The sequence below is a fragment of the Uloborus diversus genome, unplaced genomic scaffold (assembly GCF_026930045.1).
Source record: "Uloborus diversus isolate 005 unplaced genomic scaffold, Udiv.v.3.1 scaffold_267, whole genome shotgun sequence".
NCBI lineage: Eukaryota > Metazoa > Arthropoda > Arachnida > Araneae > Uloboridae > Uloborus > Uloborus diversus.
In genome coordinates, this window is record NW_026558425.1 from 86,614 (window position 1) to 112,223 (window position 25,610).

General features: G+C 33.5%; 1 protein-coding gene across 1 annotated transcript in view; it reads left to right on the top strand.

Moving 5' to 3' along the window:
• LOC129233233 (cubilin-like) overlaps nt 1-10,452 on the top strand; it is a 49,984-nt gene extending 39,532 nt beyond the window's left edge. Inside the window, exons 12-15 of the mRNA XM_054867288.1 lie at nt 2,256-2,385; nt 5,635-5,702; nt 8,247-8,360; nt 10,226-10,452. Coding sequence (XP_054723263.1) covers nt 2,256-2,385; nt 5,635-5,702; nt 8,247-8,360; nt 10,226-10,452 — 539 coding nt within the window. The remainder of the gene's footprint in view (nt 1-2,255; nt 2,386-5,634; nt 5,703-8,246; nt 8,361-10,225) is intronic.
• The last annotated feature ends 15,158 nt before the right edge of the window (nt 10,453-25,610 follow it).

The following is a 25,610-nucleotide window of genomic DNA, read 5'->3' on the forward strand; positions in this document are numbered from 1 at the left end:
CTCGAAAATTGTAATAAAGTTTAGAAAATACCTCATCAATCTCCAGATTTTAACTTAATGTAACGTATTTAGAGATATCTGGAAGCTAGATTACGAAAATAGGGCTTTAAAACGAAAATAGAGCTAGAAACAGTAAGACTCGAAGTGTGGTTGAACACTTACTAAGAAATTACGCAAAAAAAGAAAGAAAAAGAATGAAATCTATTCCCAGACGTTTAAAAGGTGTTATGAATACTGTATGATATTCTACTAATTAATAACTTAATCAAATGTTAGATTATACCATAATATATAGACATTTTGTAAAGTGTACGAAGACTTTTGTGAGATAAAATTTCCAGCACTTTTTGGTTTTCGATTTTAAAAAAATTAAGTTTTAATATTTTTTTAAAAACTTTTCGTGTAGTTTTGTTACAAATTGATCATAGATCTTATAATTAAATACCTATTCCGAAATATTAATTCTAACCAATGGATTGGGGCCTATTTCGTTGAAAGTCGTAGGTGTACGAAGACTTTTGGGAGCCACTGTACGTCTCAAAAACCTTAAGCAGTTGGCACTAAAAATTAATCCTTGTTCCTCTCTAGGATTTATTTGTTTGCTAATTTAATTAAAACCATTTAAACATTAAAGATTTTCCAAACTAATTCATGCTTCAAAACATACAAGTTACTCGTGATAAAGATCCTAATTTGTCTCTATACTTGGCATAGATTAGAGCAATGATAGGGAATGCATTTTATGCTTGCTCCAGAGAAGTCTTGATTAAAAATGTTCACTATGATTACCATTAACATTACTGTTGCAAGGCAACAAAATTTGCTACAATGGGTTTGATATTTAAACATTTAATGGGAAAATTACATGAAATTTGCTGTTCTCCAGTTTAACCGAAATTATAATTTTATTTTAGAATTTAATTTTTCCAACTATGCTCCGTCCTAGTTGCTCCGTGACAATCACACCAATTATAATAAAAGTACTTTAAGAGAAACGAAACAAAGGAACTAAAAGACATAAATATGGTAACAAAACAAAAAGTTAGTTTGCGCTGTGAAAATGAACTCTATTCATGTTTAATTTTTAATTTTGTTCTCGAACTTAATCATTTAGGATGCTTGCTTAAGGTTTCCCAAAAGCAATTCTCCACGTTTGAGCAAATGTGGCAACGGTTCAAATGTCGGATTAAAAATTGGTTTTCTTTCACTTTAAAATGCTTATAACTTTTTTCCTGGTTAATTAATTGCCTCCATTTTTCTCAGCGTAGGTAGAAAATGTTCGAAAAATGTATTTTTCCACTCTTTCCAACGAAACCCAATTTGGGACGATACGATTGTTATTTCGAGTAGAAACATCCATTTTTGGTTCAAAAAATTGAATTTCAAGTAAAAAAAAGAAATGTTCCTCGAATTTTTTTCAAAACGGTCAGTAACCCTTCCCAGCAATTACCAGAACAAACTGAAAATTGCAACGAAAGCGTTTAGGTAGTTTCCGAGTTCACCACGGACATACAAATTGAACCCAGACTAAAAAATCGCCCGTCATGGTATGACGGATGCAAATTGCTTCCTTATTAGAGATATTTACCGTAAAATTTGACTTGTTCAAATGGATACATGTGAGATAGAAATGTTTAACATTGATAGAGAGTTAAATTCATTATTGCCATAATAGCCTCAACTTAAAATGGACCGCCAAGTTATTTTTACTCAATGTCTGACCAGCAAAGCAGTTGCTTATTGGATACAGTTTTGCCTTGTTAAAGCAATCACTTCTTTGCTTCTCAAACCCTGTCAAAACCTATTACAGTAAAACCTGTAAAGTTGACTACCCTTGTACGTTGACCACCTGTCTAAGTTGATCACCTTTTACAGGCACGGAATTAGCCTTTATCGTATAAATAAACCTCTGTAAGTTGACCACCTGTTTAAATTGACCAATAAAGTAGTGCACCGCAAGTGGTCAACTTACACAGGTTTCATTGTAGCTAATTATAAATAAAATTATTGAATTTTAAGTGATGCAACAATGTAACAATGCACATGTAAATGTAATAATATCGCTAGCTATCACGCGAGTTTTATTGTTGGTGACGTCGGAGCGTTATTCGATCATCCACTATTGTATGTATGAGGATTAACCCTCAAAAAATGTTTTGAAGCTGTAGAGGAAATTTTATCCATCTTATTTTATTTTATTTTATTTTAAAATCAATTTCAATGCATTTATTGGCACCATATTTTGTTTCCCCTAGAACGTGGATGTCCGGGTGCTGTTGTACGCGTATGGAGGGATTTGAGCCAACCACCTATAGAGTTATGTGGCATGGAAATTAGTAATGACACTTTAGAAACCATATCTAACACCAGTGTCCTGAAATTGTCGTAAGTATTTGACTACCTATTTAGAAACAAGAAGTTCCGTCTAGAACTAGACGAGCCTACTTTCCCGTATACCCATACTACTTTCTAGTACCTGATCAATATTCTCAAAAATAGCTAAAATCGCAAATTTTTTCAAACATATTTTTTTTAATATTTTAAGCTGATTTCTAGGAATAAAATATTCCTTACTTTTCTTCAAAAAAACGAACAAATAAAATAGCAGCACCTTTTAAACAAAGCAGCTAATACACTTCTTTCCATTAAAAAATTTTTTTAACAGCTTTCAAAACGAAAAAATAATAATAAGTTCATTAAAATAAATACATCATATAAAAAAAATCGTTTCTTTTTCCCCTGTTGCCGAAAATAATTTTTTAAACGAATTAATGCACTTACCAAAATAAAAAAAACAATAAAATGTCAACTTAAAGAAAGAATTTTCATTGTCAAAAAAAAAATCGTCTGCGCATATTTTTCGAGTTTATTCACCGAAAACTAAATACCTAAATTAAAACTTTAGCGTGAAAATAAAAACAAATCATATCAACAATAATTATTTCACAGTTAAAACCACAGCAGCGGAGTCGGAGTCGGAGTCAATCTCATTTTGGGATAAAAGAGTCGGAGTCGAATATCCAAGAATCGGAGTCAGTCATTTGTCCTCCGTGTATAAATGTTTGCCAAAGCTACGAAGTCAGAGTCGAAGTCGGGGAGTCGGAGTCCGATCAATTGTCGGGAACAGGAGTCAGAGTCGGTGTCAGGTCCCCCTAAATTCTCGGAGTCGGAGTCGGGAGTAGGTCGTCAAGAGCTATTTCCAACAAAGTTTGTTTGAAGTAAATCCGCCTTCAAGTACGGAATCTACATTGACTTTCAGTTTCCCCGTAGGCGCTAATGTTAAGGGATTTGAACTGTTCAAAATTGAACGGAAAATTGTTCAAATCAAAAAGATATCTTATATACAAGTTTTTTATCAAAAGATTTTTCCTACAAAGTTTGTTTGAAGCAAATTCGCCTCACAGTTCGGAATTGCTTTGAATTTCCCCGTAGGCGCTAATGTTAAGTTTTTTTGAACTGTTCAAAATTGAACAAAAAATAGTTCAAATCAAAAAGTGAAATATGGGAATGAGGTGTCCTCGCCGAGATCTTTCGAACAAAAAAAAGTTTGTTCGAATCGGACTATTCATTCAAAAGTTATTAGGGGGGAACAGACAGACAGACCGACAGACATTTTTCCCCATCTCAATACCCTACTTTCCAATTTTTAATTTTTCAATATTTATTTAATTATTTTATTTATTTTTGACTTTTTTTTGTTTTTCACGATATTTTTAAGATGCATTTAAGCCTTCTTTCATGCTTTTTTCTTCTTTTTCTGACTTTTACTGGGAAAGTAGGCTAAAAAAGAAGCGAGTTTTTTCTTAATGTTTTGGGATCAAGAGTTTACTAAAGTGACAAATTAAAAAAAAAAACTGATCTTGAGTTCTTTTTGTACATGATCTGGTTAATTCTCAAAATTGGGCCAGTTCAAAAAAAAAAAAAATATCCCTGTTTTTACCACTTTTGTTTTTGTTTTTCCTTTCAAAAAACTTTTTTGTGAATCAAGCTCACGCAAAATGTTTGCTTTTTTTATTTATTTTTTCAAAAAAATATACTAAGTGTAGAGATTTTCATGCATAGTATACATAAACATCCCTACAAGCAATAAATATACATATTCTAATTGCTTGAGTAGTCCCCACAAAATTGATGATTATAGTGATAATTCTTTTGATAAAATGTAAAGTTATTACGACAATGTTTTGATTCAACACATTATTAAAATATATTAAGGCGCTGAATTGTTGTTTAAGTTAAGTCAACTGCTGAGAACTCTACAGTTACTATCGCATTCTCTACGCTCTCTCGCTGCAACCTTCTCGAGATCTAGTAAAAGTAAACAATCCTCCCGTAACCTAGTAGAAATAAGAAACTTAGACAATACTGCCTGTACAGTGCTATGCAGTACTACGATGCTAAGATGCAGACGCATCAGGTAGCGCCCGGAGTACTTTGTGGGCAGAGCTGCTAAAAGGCAGTGGCGCCTAGATAGGAGATCACGGGAGGTCACTGTGTCCTCCTAAGAATTCCAAGGAAAAGGAGTCCATTCCATACATCGATAACGATTATTATCTTGAGAAAAAATACTTTGCTCTCGTTTTCAGAGCTGTATCGAGGTTTCGGACACGGCAGAGTATCTTGAGAAACAATTTTTTGAGGGAGGTGAATTTGTTTTTCATGTATTTTTTACTATTCTTGGGGAAAAAAAGAGAAAATTAGCTAAAAATTAATTATTTCTTTAAACGAACTATTTTTTTTTAAAGTGGAACTATTAGCTTTTCAGTGCTTTGCTTTTTGTGACCCCAACTGAACATTTATTTCAAATGAATAACGGAAGCTGCCTAAGCTGGGTAGCACATTTTGAAGCAGTTGTGGAAAACACAGTTTTTACTCAAGTTTGACGCGAATGGGGTTGTTTCCTTCAGTCAAAAGTAGTACTTTTTGTCACTGAAATTGATAGAATAAGCAAAAAAATAACATGGAAAAAGAAAATACTTTCATTTTCCCAACAGTTATTTTTTAATCTTTTTTTTTTTAAATGTCCGATTTTTCAAACAAGGCGTGGTCTTTATGACGTCACAAATGATGCTCTTTGGCGCGTCTTTCTACTGCGTTTCCACGTTATGATAATCAAGAAGCGAATTAAAATTGCACTCTACGTTTGCTATCAACCGTATCATTGCCAATACAAGTGTGTAAAGATGCGAGTTGAATATTTTGCTCTGTGAGTGGCAACACTGAATGGCATTTCATCATTTGTGATGTCATCAGCAGAAGCGTAAACCATGAAAGCGCACAGATTTTAAGTATTTTTTTTTAAATATTGAACTTAAACAAATTATTTAAAAAACGGTTAGATTCTATGTTTTTAGGCATGCTCTTTCAGAAAAAAAAATACTTTAAAAATTTTGGAAACGACCCCATTCCTTAACTGACGTATAAAATGTTTAAGTATTATTATTAATTTATTTGTTGACACTTTGATATGGCAAATTTATTAAAATTATTTTATTTTTAATGTGAGTGTGCGTGGGGATAAGAGTTATTTTCCGTACAATAAGCAATGTCAGTAGTTTCAAAAAAAAATCATGACTTCCCGTAAACGTATAAATTGAAAATAATAATAGTTACATATTCTTCCCCTTTTTTCAGATTTGCAACAGCTGAAAAGGCCATTGGTGCAGAGGGTTTCAAAGCTGTGTGGACCGAAATAACAGAAAGTGAGCATTCGAAATTTCTAAATTTGGAATTTCTTTCGATATTATTTCGATTTCTCGTAAACATACTTAATACAAATCTGGTTGTTTGGTAAAAGTTGAAACGTCAAATTTGATTCAACAAAACATATGTAGAGTGATCAACTTTTGGAGAAAAATTATATGAATGTTTTTATTATATCATGTTCGGAAGTTCAAATTTTTTCCTCTTAACTTTATCTTTAAACATATAAAATTCTGGCATAGAAAATCTCCACTCTAAATGATTGTTAAAGTAAACGAGCTGATGTGTGCATCACATGACTTCCTTTTACACCAATTTAATGCTATTTCCCTATTATTGCAATTTTAATGGGATTCTCTTAACTCTTTAAATATCACTAGCAATGGCCACATTGAAAGCAGATTTAAAAAAAAAAAAAAAATCGCCAAATTTTTCGCCAAGTTGGCGACAAAACTTGGCAACCAAAAGACTGGCTATATATCGCCAAGTGACCGCCAAATTATAACACCACTTGAGTTTGCATCGAAATTAACAATGATTTCCCCCCAAAAAGGTGCAAAAGACCCCTTTAGAAACACCCGAATGCAACCAAAATAGGAGGTGCACAACTAGACCCCACTACGAGTCTATGTACCAAATTTCAACTTTCTAGGACATACCATTTTTGAGTTATGCGAGATACATACGCACATACGCACATACGCACATACACACATACGCACATACATACAGACGTCACGAGAAAAGTCGTTGTAATTACCTCGGTGATGGTCAAAATGGATATTTCGCGTGTCTATACAGTCTTAGGCACTTTTCCGCATGTGGTCGAATCGAAAAAAAAACTCAACATTCATTTGGGGGTGAGCAAAATGGAAATTAAGGGCGATTTTTGAGTGAAAATTTTTTCGCGAATACAATACTTCCTTTTTTGTAAAAGGAAGTAAAAATTGTCTGGGCATCAACTTTAGGCAAATAACCACAGAAATCATTTCTAATTGTTTCTTATTTCAATTTAACATACATGAAGTTTTTTTTTTTTTTTTTTTTTTTTTTTTTTAACATTTGATTAATGAAACTGTCAAAAGGTTCAGAATTAAGTCATGGCAACTCAATACATTTTGTGAGAAGAGAAAATGGAGTAGGAAATGAAAGTTTTCAGACAAATTGCTCAGTTTTGCCTTTACGACGATTAAAACAACTTTTTGATTTTTACTTCTTTAACAACATTCTCAAATATATATATATATATATATATATATATATATATATATATATATATATATATATATATATATATATATATATATATATATATATATATATATATATATATATATATATATATATATATATATATATATATATATATATATATATATATTTTCACGGTACGTTTACTTTCAGTAAGTTTTAGAACAAGAAGAAAAAAAATCAGGGTGAAAAAGTATGTTGAAACTTAAAAAGAGTCCATTCAATAGATGGAAGACTATCAAGAAATCATACACATTGTAAACGTATGGAAATATTATGAAAAATTAAACAGTTAACTATACAGAAAGCTTACTTTATTAATTTTTAGAAGAAAATATTTTACAAATGTATCATTTTCTTAATTATTTGTATTTAAAAATGGTAGTTAGTTGTCTGTATTTTTACAAATTCTGTGGACATTAGTTAGTCGTTACTGACTCGCTTTTTTCTGTTTACAACCTCTTCCTGACTGTGGTATACTGCCTGTCGTTCCACGTCGCGGCAAATATTCAGGAAACGCTATCTCTGTTGGTAACAGATGCTCGTTCCTGTGTGAACACAATAAAGAAAAGTAGTTTTTATGGTTAGAAAGTCTTCATAACAATGCACGAAAGTTTATTTACTTCTATGTAAGGATAAGGAAAAAACTATTGAGAACAGCAACAAAACCCAGTCTTTACAAATAAACATACTCCTCAATTTTAAAACGTAATTATTACAGAACTTCATACTAAAGCGGTAGGAAAACGAATTTAAGAGTTCTTCTGTAAGTGAGGGGAAAAGCAGAGGCACGTAACAGATAGAACACTCAGCTACTAAACTTTTTTTTTTTTTTTTGCGCTTTGTCTATTGAACAATATACTATATCAATGTTGTAAGAAGCTTAATTTGTATAATGAACAGATGTTTCTACAAACTTCCTACCAATTACTGAACTGCGTATGAAAAAATCTACATAAATTCACCAGTTTATGATAGTAAGCGTTGAAATTTTATTATTCTTTGAACGTGTAATTTTTTTTATTTTTAAGTATATACTCCCTTCTTTGACAAACATACTATTTCATACAATTTTTCTTTTTAATTTGCTTCTTTTTTTTAAATTTAAGTTTGTCTTTAGATTTTAGCTGCACATTAGCCCTGTACTTTGCAATTAATAAGGTATATAACTGGCAAAATTGCACGTTTGAAAACTATATGTGAACTACTAATTGCACAGAATCATGTAATAGTGAATATTGCATAAAATATTTTCCTTTTTTTTACATATTAAAATTTTCTTAACTTCTTAGGCGTAGAGTGTGACCAGTTCAAATGCAAAGAAAGTGGTTACTGCATAGCAAGCGAACTAAAATGCAACAGGGAGCCTAATTGTGGTTGGAGTGACAGAAGCGATGAAGAAGATTGTAAGTATATTTGTGTGAAACATTGTATTTTGTATAAAAAGAAATGTCTCACTGAGCAAGAAAAAAAAATCTTTCCTTGTAGGTGTGTTAAAAGCTAATACACAGTAATAATAGATATTTGGTGGCCTGAAACCAGTTAAAATTCACTGAACTGTTTTTTTTTTCCCTCAATCTAATCTGAAATTGGTAACGTAGCAATAAAGGAAATACGTGGAGGTTTAAAAAAGTAAGGTAACAAGAACTCTGACGAGTGTGGAAGTTCTCTATATAAATAAAAATGACGTTAAAGATAACGTGGATGATCATAACTTTCAAACGGTCATTTAGAAGATGATTGCTTTGTCGGAAACCTGTCCAGCCAATGAAACAAGAAGTGTGATAAGGTTTTTGCGTTGGGAGGTATTGGACCACCCTCTTTATAGCTCCGACTTCGTAGCAAGTGATTTCCATCTCTTTAGATCATTAAATAAACCCTTGGAGGTTCCTCATGGAAGATATCATCGTCAAAAGTGTGAAACCACATCAAGATGGTTTGCTGAACCGCAGCATCGATGCTGAACTGCTGATAAAAGCTTATTTTAAGTTTTAAAGAGATGAAAATCACTTGCGAGATCGGGACTATAAAAAGGGTGGTCCAGTTACCTCCCAACTCAAAAAACACTTATCACACTTCTTGTTTCATTGGTGGGACATGTATCCGTCAACGCAGCCACATTCTTACTGACATTTTGTCCTGTTAGTGGACACCCAGCTAAATCCATCGGTACCAATTGAAAGCTCTGATCATTTTCGTTAACTTCAGTGTGAATTTTATTCATATAGAAAATCTGCACATCCGTCAGAGCTCGTGTTATCTTATTTTTTGAACCCCCTTCGTAGATTAATGAAAATAATCGTATACATAAATTAATAAAGACAAATTGTTAATGAAACCTTCTTATTATTTCAAAGCCGTTTCCAAACATCTATTTCTCTACGTCTACGCACATGCGCTTTCGTCTACAACATGACGCAAGGGTGACGAAAACAAGTGCGCTGTGACGTGTCACAAAAACTTAACTCGTAAAAAGGCGTGCATCAGCACATGCCTTCTGTTTATATTCCCTTTCGTCATATTGATGACGAAAGTGGAAGCACATAAATATGTTCAACTTACAATACAGACCTTTTTTTATGTATTTTCAACTAGTCTGTGAAAACACTGTGCTGAAGAATATTTTCATAACCAGCTGAAGTTTATGTTGGAGTAAATCACTGTTAATACAAAATATTATCTAAAAATACAATAATATTTTAACTATTAAAAAATTCTTTGAATTTTATTGTTCTTGATAATAGTACATTTTTATGACATTGTATTATGCCTCCGTTGTCTGCTCCTTCGTACCAAATCTTTCACGACATGTAGCTATTGTATAGTTTCCAATCGAGTTGTTTTGTTTTGATAAATATTGAAATACATGCAGTGTAACTAAAAAAAAAAAAACTTGCGCAAATTCATAATAAATTACACGGGCGTGCTTTAGGGTTTCATAGAATTCCCTGTCTAATTCTGAAAAGTGCGAGCTTTTAGATACTAGGTGAATCGACAAAAGTTATGTCGAATGACTAAACATTTAAAAGCTCAAATAACTCTGCAATAAAAAAAAGTGGTTCATTAAAACCCTGAAACAAAGGTCTGCAGTTCAGCACAAGTCTGCAATGGTGTAAATGCACAACTTTGTGCATTTATACCGTTGTATTTTCCATTACTTCATTGCACAAAAGTATTTATTCATAGCTTACATGCGATGTCCATGGTTATTAAGCTTTTTTTTTTCAAATAATAGTTCTTAGCATGTAATAAATGTATTTTCATTTTATAGGTGAAAAGCTACCGCAAGTTAATGTCTATATGATTGTTGGTTTGACAATGGGGATTGCTTTCACAATCTTCTTAACTATTTGCTTGGTTTGCCACCGAAAAAGGAAGCGACGGCGGCACCATCATCACCACCATCACCACCACCATCCGCCGCCGCCCTTCGAACCTCGACTCAAAGCTCCCAGAGAAGTCCCCCCGATGAATTTCATGTCCATGGACAGCGTATGACACTTGGCTGAATACGACACTTCATCGCTCGACCAGATGCCTCACAGTGCGTGGCCGTAGCCTTTGGCCAGGGTGTTTGGCGACGAATTTGGCGATGTCCTGCGAAGTGGAAAGTTTCCTGAAGTGTCGAATTAGAAGAGTCTGCCGAAGATTCATTCAAATGTCCTCCGTTGTGAAAGTTCGAAGACGTTCGAAATGAACACAAGACTTGTTATCGCAAGTTCTTACAGAAGTAATTGATGACTTCGCCATGAACCTGATGGCTGTTTCACTGCCTAGAAATGTTTACGATGTAGGAAAAGCTCTCTTGTGTTATATTTACTCTCCTTTTACGTGCTAGAGTTGCATTTTTATGAAGAACATTTTCATGATTTCAAATTTTTTTGAATTAAGTGGCAACAGGAAAGCACAGGTCTGCTTGACATAAGCATCCAACTCAAAGTCCTTACATTGATGTATTTTCCTCATCCAGATTGCATCTAACAACCCCTAGACAGTCAAGTACAGATTGATTCTTTATGCAAGAAATTGTATTGTTTACTCATCATTGAAAAAAGAAATCACCCCACCTTATGGGCATTTTAGATGTTACGAACACCCTTGAATACATAACTCATGATATTTTATAACCTGTTCCATGTGCCAAGTTAACTTTCCATGCCAAGTAGAATTTTATAAATCAAGTATCCTAACATGAAATAGTTCTCTTTCAGTTAGAACATCAAGTGCAAAAGAGACACAAATTGCATATATAATCAATTTAAAAAGTATATAAAGAATAAACTGCTGTGTGCTTTGGTGCTACGAGCTTTTCGAATTTCCAAGGTTTATTGGAATTCTTTTGTAAAACGTGTTTCAGATACACTAACATTTTGAAATCTGAAATGTAGACGTTCCTTTTTTGCATTCAAAGAGAGAAGATCGGAGATCTGAAGATATTAGATCAAATATTAGTAGAGTTTAACTGAGACTTCGCGCGTGAACGTCGAAATAGATGAACTAAGTGGATATTTTTATTCCGTGCGTCTCGTATCTCTCCCACTTGGCAGCTAACGAGATCGTTTTCTCCACAAGTTATTTCACCATTCTACAACGACATCAGTGTGTTTTTGTTACAGCATTGTACCTGGTGTATTTACGATCAAGCAGTCCTTTCCATTGATACTTTTTAACTGAACAGTTTTCATTCGTATTGTCAACTATTGTTTTTTTTTTTTCTTTTCTTTTTAATCAGGAAATCAGTCAAATTAAAAGTCCATCATGAATACAGCGGTAGGTAGAGCACTGATAGCTTTATTTTGATTGTTCATAAGAGCTCCTTGGGCGTTTTCAAGAATATTTTTGCTCTGAACGAGTTTTTTTTTTTTTTTAGATCAAATTTTAAATTAATATCACATGCGAAATTTGTTTTGTATCAGTCAAATATTGAAAACAGAAATTGCAAACACTTTGTTATCAACCAACTGTTATTTTGGGCTCTAATCAACACTCCATTTGTTTTTAAAAAAACAAGCGGCAAATTGTTTTAAAAAAAGGTATCAGATAAATGTATTTCCAGTTTTAATCCTTTTTTCTTGATTTTTTTTTTAACAGCCACGTCAGCTTTCAGCTATTCAGTGACGAAACTCCCGTTGTCGTAAGCGGACGCATTGCGATTTCTTCCGAGTACGATATTTTGGAGATTCCAGCGACCCTCATTTTAAATCATTAGGCAATGGTTAACCCTATTCATATTTGCGTCAGAGTAAAGATATGCATCTATTTTACCATTGGAAATTTCCTCAAGACTGTGAAATAAAGAACTTCATAAGTATCATACGGGCTGCATGAACAAAATCTTATACCAACTGATGCCTAAAGTTTTGCATCGATTATAATTACTTGAGATTTGTAACAGCTAAAACTTTTACGGTAAAAGTCAACTCCTGTATAATTTTGTAGGCTAATGTTGTCTGTCGATGAAGTTTTAAAAAATTAGATATTTTCAGCAGGCAATGTACTTCAATGGTTATTTTTACTAATAATAAAGCTGAAAGTTAATCTGGATCTCTGTCTGGATGTCTGTCCGGATCTCTGCGACTCTGCGCTTATATGAGATTTGGCACAAAACTAGTAAACTAATAAAACCCCAATTAAAAAACATAAATTTTGCTTGATATCATTTCATGCATGATAATAACTTATTTTACTACGTTTGTCATTGCTTTTGAATGATGCAATACCTCAACTGAAGGTATGATCATTTATACAGCTGCTTTTTCAATTTGTCATAGCTTCTTCTCAATATACTTATTCCATTGACATAACTTCATTTTATTTATTTACAATATAGAAAATAATTTCAATTTCATTGCGGTATTAACGTATCACAACTTTATTTGTTTATCCTATTTTTGACATAGCTCTTCCTTGTTTACTTAACCTATCAAATATCTTCGTTTTATTTTATCCATTCAAAATTCATAACATTTATTTACTGACATAAGCCACTCTTTTATCCCTATTAACACTTTCCCATTTTTTTCATTACCGTAATGAGTCATAATGTTCTTTCTTTGCTTATTCACACCCACTTTATTTATTTACCTTATAAACAGGTGCTATTGCGCGCTGTACAAGTTTAAGTGTAAGTAATCCAGATACGCTTATAATTCATCTTTGTAGCTTCAATTTTCTTCGCGGACTATTCTTCTTTGAGTATAATCTTATACATATAAAATCTGAGTATCTATCTATCTATCTATGTCCAAGCTTCTTCTCCCGAACGACAGTGAACTGACCATCGAACCAGGTATCGATGGATTCGTAATCCTCCCGTCTTCATGTTTAGCTATTTAACATAATCCTCCGATAATAATTAGCGGAGATATCAATTAAAAACTATTAATTATGACTCTTAGATTTCAAAATCAAATCCATATTTTTCGAAGGCTTTCCTCCATTCAAATTATTATTCAGTGCTTCAACTCAACTTTCCGCAACAACGCTTTTATTAAAATGTATATCGGGTGAAGAAAATCACATAGACTAATAATAAGAGTAGACCGAGCTTTCTCATTCTTGCTGATGAAGAAAATTGGTTCATAGATGTATCATGTGACTAGTGGAAGGGCTTGGCGAAGACTTTGGCAGCATGGTTGCTAGATGGCAGCATTATCTATAGTTTGGCATTCGACATGTATTTTAAGACAATGTGTTTTCATTAAAAAAAACTTCCAGGTGCAGAGATTGAACTGTTTTTCTTTTAGTTATGCATTATTTTGACATTAGTAATAGTTTTTGATCAGTTTTCGGTAACTTTTATTTCATTTGGAGCTGTCAGCGTTGGCGTGAACGAAATGGCGTAAACGTTTTGCGTTAACGCAAAAATGTACTAATCGGTATCTTAAATTGAAACTGTAGTTAAAAATCTTACCGTTTGCTGATTCTTCTTGGTCGCTTGCATCTTTTATTGCTTAGAGAGTTATTGAAATTGACTAAAGAAAATGCACAATACTATCTAAACGAAAAACTCACTATATTAACAAAATATTTACAACTTAGAATAACAAATTTACAAATCGGACTCCATAAAAGATCATTCTTCTGTGTTCCATAAATTCTATTTATTTTATTTCGCGCTGGCGTTGATCGTCTGCTACGATTAACGCCCGCTGTTGCTAGGATATCCACCAGTCACATGGTTTGGTTTATGAGCAGTAAAAGGGTTGCCATAGCTCGGTCTACTCTTATTATTAGTCTATGGAAAATCATTGAGATGAAAGATTTGTTGCCATTTTTTTTTCTCGAATATGAACAGGTAAAATTCTTGTTTTTGTTTTGAGGCTTTTCCTGTAATCAGGGGATTTAAAATGTTTACTTTTTGGGGATTTTCCGCAATCTGCTGCAAAATTTCACTGATTTCTTTTTACTTTTCTTTTTGTCCAATCCTGAGGGTTGAACAGGCGTCACTTGACATAACTTTTATTTTCGAGGTAGACCGTGCAAAGCCGGGCGACGCAGCTAGTTTACTTAATAAATTCCTACAAAATTTCCTTTTACAATACCTCGCTTTATTTAAACAAATATCGTATTCAATTAATGTATAAAAGATAACTTATAAAACTGAGGTGAAATACCTGAAGGGAAAATACAGCCGAGCTTGATGATTTCTGTATAAATTATAAAGTGAATGCTAAATTTAGTGCAATAAAACGTGCAGTATAAATTCAAATGCATAAATTCCCACCAATTTTCTGTTCTTGCTCTTCAAACAGTTTAGGTGCAAGTAGTTTGTGAAATAAATATTCATGAATGAAAACTGTTCACAAAAAAAAAAAAAAAAAGGACTGCTTGATCCGGTGTAAACAGAAATGGGCATTCCATTCTACGTGAAAGTGTTGCAAACTTTCTATTTATTATTACTTAGATTAACTTTTCTTCAGTACATTATTCCCAGATTATCCTCACTACTATAGAAAAAGAAATAATCTAATGACTAGCATTAATTGAGGAGGCACTAATCAAAACTGCACATGTCCATTCAAACGATTTTCTGGAAATTCACGAAAAACGTGCTCCTAAATAACTTTTTTTTTTTTTTTTTGGAAAATGTATTTATATAGATTTAGTCTCCTTAATGTTCTTAAAAAAAGCTTTTAAGTATAGGAAGCCCAGTAAACCTATATCGAAATTTTAAGTTACGGCGCGTCTTCATTTAATTGGATCTAATGGACATGTTTTTCTTAGATCAAAATCATAATGGCCATGCTTGTTTTTGAACGAATTAAAAATCTAAAAACATTCACACACAAACAGGCCTCAACAGCAAGTAGCACAGAGCTTGACAGTATACATCAGATCCAGGTCCCGTAACGAAATTGGGAACCTCCTATTGGTCGAATGGACATGTTTTGTATTCTCAATTTCTGTTGAAATTGGTCATGTGTGGGTTTGATTGGTACCTCTATAGTTATGAAAATTACTTTTAATACTATTTCAGTTTTTAATAAACCTTCATGATGTCCACCAAAAATTGGCATTTTCACCCACAAAAAGTGACAACTCTAACAGTTTTTTGCTTACTCTCCTTAAAAAGCATATTCCCCCCTTGTTTTCTCCAAATTTTATGCAACATTGTGACAGTAACTATTTAAAAAGATATATTGGCTTATCTTTCATATTTTTGCACTAATACACCGTCTCATTAATGCTTCCAATCTTTAAAATAAAACAATTTCTAAAATCATCACGATCTAGAAGTCGAAGGACACTTGTAGCAGCGCTTGTTATGTCAATAATTCACATGAATTTGTCTACTGCTGCAAGAATCTGAATAAATGTTTTGAAGCAAATACAACTAGAGTAAAGTCATCACAAGGTTTTTTGTCTTTGTGAATTTGATTTAACTCCTAAGGAGAAAAAAAATCCTTCGTGGCATTCTCTTCTGCAGTTGCGTAGCCAGAAAAGAAAATTCACAGGAATATATGGCAAAATTTTTGGGGGAAGGGATACGGTTAGGTTTGTCTTTTCTGTGTTAAAAAAGGAATTTTTCCGAGTTTCGGGGGGGGGGGGGGATTTGTCCTTTAATTGAATCCCCTTGATACGCACCTGTGCTTCAGAAATATTCCAGAGATTCTTTCGGCAATAGATCACTCCTATCAAAGTCTCAACACACTGTTAAAATTGACATTTTCATATTGCACCTTTTAAGTGAAACGATGGGGTGCCGCCTTAGCGGCACCCCTTACCTGCAGCACCCCTTACCTACTGCGCTACCCCTGCGGCACTCTTAAGGGTGCCGCTACTGCGGCACCTTTAAGAGTGCTATTTGGCTACTTACGGAACCCCAATAGCACCTTTAAAGGTGCCATTTGATTTCTTATGGCACCCTAAGGCTCCTGCAAAGGTACCATTTGGATCCCTCTGATACCCTTAAGGGTGCCATAAGTGGCAAAATACCCTTTTAAAGGGGTGTCTCTGGTGCTACAACGTTTAATTCCAAAAGGGTGTACTATGTAACCAGCAACAGATCAGAACAGGCGCTGCTACATGTGTCCTCTGACTTCCACATCCGTGTCAACGGATTGTATACAATGCTGGTGGCTATATTGAATGACTGAGTTTTTGTACCATGTATTACTTTTGTATATATTGTAACTAAATAGTTGCCATCATTTTATAGTTCTAACCATTGTAAAATCCGTGAAATCTCCAAGTAATTGTAAAAGTCGTTTCTCGATGGCATTGCTTTACTCTTGAATTTTTCAGAAGAACTTTTTTTAACGCTAAATTTGTAGTTAAATTTTTTTCGCCAACACAACTTCAGAACATATTTAAAGTAATTAACCGGGAACTAAGTTTTTACAATCAGATGCTAATGTTTGAGGTCCCTTCTTTTCCAAAAATATATTTCCATTTTAACGAGAGCACTACAAAAGACGTTAGTTTCAAACGTAATATCTAAGAGGTTTTGAGAATATAGAAAAACTTTAAAAAACAGATTGCTCATTTCTGTTTAAAGTCAAGTGACAAGTGTTACCTTGCTCAAAAGAACACTACAACACACGAGAAAGTTTAAGACAGCCAATGGACTTCCGGACTGGAAAAGATTGATATTGTTATTGTTGTGACTGTTTGAACTCCTCAAAACTGTTGAAAATTCTGTCTGCATTCCAAAATCGAAGACAAATGCTTGCAATTATTAACATGTTTCACTATTACTTGCACTTTCTTTTCTCAAACTGCATGCTAATAAGAATCAAGTTTAATCTTGGTTAACTTAATTCTACTTGCAGCTAATTTACTGTCTGACCACCGATAGATGGAAAGCGAACATGTGGTTTGCAGGCGGAAATGGACGCAGCTATTAGTTTGTAAGGATGCCAATGTTCGTAAATGTATGTTAGCGTCTGAATTACGCATTATCACATTGAAATGAATGAAACACGTGCATCAATTTTTCCTTTTCCCTCTTTTTCAGATTAACTCATCTTTTCTGGCTGCTGCCAATTCCATCGCTTGCATGGTCAGACAGTATTTTTTTTTCTTTTTGTCTCTTTTCATTTGAGCTTGACTTCACATCATATTTTACAATTGCATGGCGAATAGTTTAAGTTTTATTACTTCTAAATTGCAATTACAATCAGAATTACATTAAGTATAAAAAACAGGCCTTAATTGTTTGAATGGACCTTCTGATTGAAAGTTGAAAGACTTAAAAATACAGGAGTTTATTAGTTCAAAAATTCATACTATGAAGTAGCAAAATAAGATGTAGCAACGTTCTATTACACAAAATTCGCAGAATACTGAAAACACGTAATTCAGGTAACTCAAAAGTACTCACCCTTAAAAAGGCACCCGAGAAAAACAGACTTTTCTCGGGTGATTTTTCATTCAAAAGCTCACACGCGTGTCTGCAGTAATCTGAAAGTTTTGTGTAATAAAACGCTGTTATACCTTATTAAACTTTTCAAGCACAGATGTATTTAATCAATTCTCATACTATGCAATGTTTGACAAGACTAATCCAATGAATCAGTAACTAAAAAATGACATTTAACGACACATAATGAGTAGAGTGCGCATGCAAACTCTTCATGTAACTGCGAAGTGAAATTTGAGAACACATGACACATCTAAAGTGAAGTATGGTTATCAATATGTAAGAGACGTTTAACAATACCTTTTATCGCTGATTGCACGCTATAAAGAGGTTAGTACTCCATAAACTATGCCTTCAACGAACAAAATTCGAAAGTTAACAATATCGAGACTTTATGTTCATGCTCAGGTCATGAATACTAACGAGAAGATATGAAGCAAATAATCATTTCCTAGGTAGCACAATGATGCTTAAAACGTTTCAAAAACGATTTTAAATGGTTGTCACAATGTCCACACCCATTTTACAACGTATATAATTTTTATGCAATTATACCTTGTTATATCTTATTTTTACTTTAGAGTGTACTATGATAGTCACAACGTTAACAACCATTTTACAATGTTTATGAAACGAAGTGTACTATGGTTGACGCAACGTTAAAAATCTGTTTACAACGTTTATAAAACGAAATGTACTATGGTTGTCATACGTTAACAACCATTTTTAAAACGTTTATGAAACGAAGTGCACTCTACCATGGTTCATAACGCTCTAAGCATTGCAATTTTAACTGTCCTCCCAGAATACTTTACGCCGGCTTCCGCCTACACAGCGGGAACATTTCCCAATTTCCCACCATATTTTCTAAGCATTCTACACCTACTACAGCCTGGCTCTGATAAGTTGGCTTCCAATCTGCTGAGGCTTAAACGATTCCTAATTGTTAAAATAGGAATAAGGAAAGCTGATGTGCCATTTAAGAATTTCTCTTTTATGAACTAAAACTTAGTTGAACTCGTTCAAAGTCCAGCACCAAATTACCAGAGCCACACTATCAGCAAAAAATCATTTCCCACTATGCTCTTTGCAAGTATGCTGCATTTTAGATCATCTGCTCATAAATAAGGACATCATCTTCTTACTTTTTTTTATTAAGATGTTTAATGCGCACTCTAAGCATTCATTTCGTTGAGTGGCACAAATAGTTACTGACTTACTGTGCTAAAATAATTTAGATCTTAATTCTTTTTATCATGTTTCTTTGTATGTGGTTGACAAACATGAAGAGTTTCCCTAACGGTAAACTGTACAGGGCTGTTATAAATCAGATTAAGACTTGAAAATATTGAGAATGACAAAAAAAACTTCAGTGCTCGTAATCAACTTAAATGCAAAATTCAAATTCTAAGATTAATAAATATGTGGAATGAACGAAAGAGGTAAACTTTCTGTTCGGGACAATAGCTAAAAATTGATACAATTTTCCTTTCTCTAGGTGGTTTCTCCAAGTCGATATTTAAGGTAACGTTGGTACTTCGTTACCGCACTTGAACAGAGGAAATATAATTTAATCCATTCAGTTCGCGATAACTCCAATGCTTATAACTCGAATATTCCTTTATCTCGAAGTTTTAGTTTGGCCCCAGACTTTTGAGAAGATTTTTCATAACTCGAACTACTAATAAATGTTTCAGCCGGTCTCTTGAGACGTGGAGTTTAGGTGCTTTTAGTCTCCATGAGAGCAGCTGTTCTAGATTTTAAAAGTTACTTTCCGTAAAGAAAAACTAAAATTGATTATTTAGACGTTATAGGTAGATCCTTTTGAACAAACGCGGGCGATTAAACTTATTAAAAGTTAACATTTTTTATGATAAACCATTAAACGTTTACCATCATGGTTTTGAAGAAAACAATTTCAAATCATTAAACAAGAGTAGGGGCGAGGCTACCTTGGCAGCTTACGCACTAAAGTGACCAGATTCCTTGTAGCCTTCGCAATACTGGCAAGTTAGCTTTGCCCTTTAAGTTAATCTCGAAACATAAAATTATATTCGTTTCTACAAGTTTAAGAACACTGTTACAGATACGAGTTAAGGACGGTGAACTTAGCCGGATTTTCCTTTTAGATGTACGTTTAAAACAAAATACTGAATGCAACAGAGCATACTCAGACTTTTTTCAATTAAAGCCAGCGTTTTTTTTTTTTTTTTTTTTTTTTTTTTTTTTTTTTTTGATTCGGAAACTCTGAATCTTACCTTAGAAATATCGGTAGTAATTAATAATTTTAAAGTGCATGCCTAATTGACTAAGTATAAAACACATTTCCTGATGAAAACAGAGTGTAAATACTTTGAACCCTTATTTACTTAAATCACGGCCTTTTATGATTGAGTTTAAAACTTACCAGTAAAAATTCACCTCCAGCTTCTGAAAATGTGAAAATACATTTAAAGAATACACTGAAGCTAATGACTGACGACGATACATGTATAAGTCGCTTGTAATAACATTAACAAAAAGCTTTTGACTGCAGATAAGTTCACTGCAGCGAGTTTTTGATTATAAATGATGATATGTTCGGCTATATTTCTCCAAAAAACAATATCAAAAAAAAAAATCAATACTTTGTGTTATTCTAATTTTAATTTGTCAAAATCAATGGCTTAAAATGAAAGGATGCAAAAGTTTCTTTTAAACTGTGAAGTTTTAAAAATTAGCACTTTCAATTATACTGTTTTTATGAAACGACACATCAGTTATATAAACTAAATTTGTCCCAAAATTGTGGGGGAAAAGATTTAATTCACATTTTTAATCGATTGCACCTTTTTGTTTTCAGTAGAATTTTTTCTTTAAAAACATTATCACCGTCATAACATGAATAACCATCGATACACACATACATCGATACATAAATGCACTTTTCAATCAAAACGGTTTTCTATTCAATCACAAAAGGCTTTGAATTTAAATTTTATTGAAATGCCTTGTAAGTCAAAATTATATTAAAAGTTATTACACGTCAGCAACAACGAAAAGAGCTGATAAATTGTATTTAATTTTCCTAGATAAGTTTACAACACAGAATACGCACTTTACTGATAATTAATGAACTAACTTGCTCCCTATCAGAGTATTAAAGCGAAACAGTGTAGTATAGGAAAAGGGGAGAAAATTTTTCGACGCATTATTAATAAGGATGTAGAGCTCGGATTTGGATAACCTAAATATACTTTTTTTTCTGTTCTTTTTTATGCGTTCAAAAGATATCAAAAATATCTTCAAAATTAAAAAAAAAATTCCCAATAATTAAATAGGAATACCCTTCTAAAACAGTAGTCCAAAAATTGTATTAAAATATATTAAGAGAAAATGATGTGACACATTTTCACCAAATTTAGAAATTTATGTTGAAGAAGGAAAAAATACGACACGTTAGTGTTACCTTTAAAAATGTTTTTTGATTATGTTTCAAAAATAATTTCGCAAATATGCAACCAATCATCATTGCAATGGATTTCTTTTATTCTTATAATTATTAATGCTTTCTTGTAGAAAAAGTGTAAAAAAACATTTCTTGGTCTGAAACGGAGCTTAATTTGCATAGAAGCCCGGCTCCTGGACTTGCTTCCAAATGCAATTAATTTTATGTGAATTTTAACTTATTAGGTCGATTTCGGACTATTTACACATTAAAATAATTTCTAAAGATCATAAGAGTAGAGCCCGAATTAATTTTAACATAAATTAAGTCCTGGTTTAAATAAGATTTTAAAATTTGAAAGTGCTCCTTCCAACATCTACAAATTTAATTGATGAATATTTGAAGAAAACTTAACGGATTTGGTTTATAATGGATATGCAATGAAAAATTATTGGAATTTTACACCTCGTTTAAAATTGTCACTAGCACCGCCCCTATTTATAAAAAAAAAATCCTCAAATTCTGAAAAAATACCAAAAAAAAAGTTTTTAAATCGCCAAACAGGTAAGAGCCATTAAAATCCGAACCTTAACTATCAGAAAAAAATTTTAACTTCATAAATCGAAAAAAAAAAATTAACTACCACACTGTATAACGGAGCCTAAAACATTTACCCTTAAATTTACTTTTTTTTTAATTGAAAGTTAATTATTTTGAGGGGAAAAAACACACGTTTGGTTTGGCTGTTAAACATTCTAAAGATACAATATTGACAACTTTTTTCAACTATTTTTTCCACTACTTTGAATGAACTGAAGCTAAAGACGACAGTTTTCGTTTTTATTGCAACACATAAATAGAATCCAAGAAAATAAAATATTAATATACAACTCGCTTTTATCAGCTCTTTTAAAAAAAAAGGTTACTGTAAATGGGAAGAAATCGGCGAATTATGTGTCAGCGGAGGTAAGAGTTCCAAAGGAAGTCTTTTTCTAAGCAAAGTATTAACTATAAATAAATGATGAGAATAAAAAATATAAGTAATAAAGTGTTGTTCTCTTTATTTCGTTTCCATTCACTACAACATGATTCAATCTTTCTCTACTTGGCTAATTGACACAATTGTATGTCTAATTAATTTGCTAAATAGTTAATTGGAAATCAAACTGTCCAAGGAATAACATTGGAGACTTCCCGACCGAGTAAGAGTACATTTCACACACTTGGAGCTACAATGGGGTTGTTTCCAAAATTTTAAAAGTATTTTTTTCTGAAAGAGAATGCTTAAAAATATAGAATGACATTTTTTTAAATAATTTGTTCAAGCTTAATATTTTTTTAAAAAAATACTTAAATCGGTGCGCTTTCATTGTTTACGTTTCTGTCGTGTGACATCCCAAATGGTACAGTAAAAATAGGGGTCGGACCCAAACATCCAAAAAAAAAAAGCTAAACCTGGTGCAAATTGTTTATTACCCTCCCAATGAGAACAGGTAAAAAGTCCCACCCCATTGTGCGTCGGGTTTTGGAATGGGGGCATCTAAAAATTGCAGTTTTGAGTATTTTTTCAGAATTTTTAGAATAAATTTAAAGTGAGAATATTATGTTATACTAAATTTAAAAGCATAAAATTAAAGGTGTTTGACCCCAAGAGGGATGATAAAACACACAAATGCTACAGAGCCCCCCTATCCCCGTAAAGCGAAGCAGTACCCCCGAACCCTCCTCCATACATTTCATATGGAAACATTATTTTATGCTAAGAAAATTGTTAGAAATCAAGTGTGTCCATTTTCCAAGAGCGATGGTGCACCTCTTCTCAAAGCTACAACCCCCCCCCTCTGCCAAATAAAATAAATCCTCACCCCCCCCCCCCCACCTTTTATTTCAAGTAGAAGTATTATTTCATGCAAATCTAAAATGCATAAATCAGGACTGTCCACCCCATAAGAACAGTAGCTCACGTCCCAAAACGAAATTATGTACTAAAATACTATCCTCCCCCCCCCCACCCCCTCTGATGGTGCACATTTGATTAAATGGCCAGAAAAATAACGCTGAACTGTTTTTTGCTTTCAAATGATTTCACCTAAGCTTGTAACAAAAAGTCTTCATTATCAAGATGTTTTTTTGGAATCTAGATCCTCAGCAAAATCGTTATTGTTGCAGCTATGTCTAACACAGTTTGTGCATATAATTGAGCACTTCAGTCTACTTTCAGACTTTTCAAACATTCACTATATCCAATGAACCCCTCAGAGCAAGCACAAGATTTGAGACGCTGAAAGTCTTCTAGAGCAGAAGGCTTGGCTGTTGTAATAGGACTTCATTTATATTTCTGTGGTGCTTTCTTTACACCCATCAAAAATGACACTAGCTTTCCCATACTTACAAGTGATCTACACGCTGCATTGCTGGCATATTTCCTTGAAACTTACATATCATTACCAAAAATATGTTCAAGCGGGTATCTTCCTTCTATTACATATGAGGCAGTGAGAAGCAAAGGGCAAAATTAAAAATTTGGAGATAACCAGTACAAATGGTGGGGCAAGAAATAGTCCTAGTAGACCTGGTAGTTGCTTCTATACAGCATGATTTAGAAAAAAAAAATCAATGAAAGTCTACCTAGGATCTTATCTTTAAACGCGTTTTATTCAAAACTTGAAAATGTCCACTTACATCCCTTTGCTTCTCACTGCCTCATATATGACACCAGCTGTTCGTTCTGTGATTTTGGATGAACCTTTTGCTTCAGATAATAGTACTTTAACGATACAGGATTTCTTTCCTTCTGAAACCAGATTCATCGAATACTGATGGAGGATCAGCGCATAACTCGTACCAGAAGTTTTCAGCAATTTGTTATTCCATCTTTACTGTTCATACCATTCGGTGTAAAAGATGGTTTGGGCTTACCCATCTTTACAGATAGTAACTACTCTCGTAACAGAAGCTAAAGACATAACTGCTTACCTCCTTTACAAAGAAATGCCACAAAATTGTTTGACTTCAATATGATTTGATGTTACTACCCGAACGTTAAAGGTCTTATCGCAACTCACCTTATCATCAGCGAGCAATACCCATACCAACTTGAGAGGGAAGAAACTTCTGGGGCTTTAGAAACGGATTGAGATTTCCAAACTGAGAGACAAAAAGGTGTAAATATTTAGCATTCTATTGATGTATTGCTCATTGCTCTCATCAAGACTTGTTCTATCGTTGAATCACTACAGGTTCTAGACCACCTGAATTTGTCACTGCGTTAGATCGATGGATAGCTGATGTTTGATGTGATCAAATTTTTTTTTATCGCATAATGTACTCAAAAGTTTCAGATAGAGTTTCAAGTATATGTCCGCATATTTAGCATAATTCACATAACCAGCTGCGTAAAAGAGAGGTAGCTTGGTGTTTGCAAATGAGAACCCCCACCGACTTAGAGGGTGCAGAATTGCAGCATTGCCCGTCTCACTATTGGCAATTCCGGTTTGTCCCACCCTTACGGTGATGGCAAAAGATTGTAGAAAAGTTGAAGTAAGTTAATCAAGAAGAAGTAGGGAAACTTTGGTCAATTTGGACCTTTTTTATGCTGCACAGGAATTTTTTTTTCCAGCGCTCTAAACAGTTTAATAACTCCAGTCACAAATAATTTGGTTACTGAGCTCGCTTAGATCTTTTAGAATTATCATTCTGACATTACCATATCATTTGTGAGACATTTTGTACTTCGGAAAAGTTTAAGTCAGGGAAATTTTTTCGTGAACTTCACTGCAAATGTGCACTCACTGTGATTTTGGAATGTAAATTCAGGGTCCCCCCCCCCCTCAAAGCGATGGCGCACCCCTTAAGTGTGACGGAGTACCCATCAAGAATAAAAGTCCTCAATAAAGAAAGAAATACCCCTTGAAAAAACTGCCTTAAAAATTCCAATGACGCAAAGCTGCTCCATGGACACCCCCCCCCCCCCATCCCCCCGCCTGTACACCCCGGTTAATTAGAATTTTTTTATGTGAGAGTTTATTGTTTTACTATTATAGAGTGGTTTATGCGAGGTTTCAGAATTTTTTTTAAGTAATAGAAATTATTTTTACTTAAATAGAGGATTATTTCGTCTTCCCCCCCCTTCCCCCCAAAACCCGACGCGCAAAGTGCTGGGACTTTTTAACCCTTCTTGCTGGAAGGGTAAGAAGTAATTTGCAACAGGTTTCACGTTTTTTTTTTTTTTGGATGTTTGGGTTTGGCCTTTTTTGGCCTAATTTTACTGTACTGTTGCGATTCACGGAGAAAAATATTTGATTCGCATCTTTACTCACGTGTATTGGCAACGATATGGTGGATAGCAAGAGTATAGTGCAATAT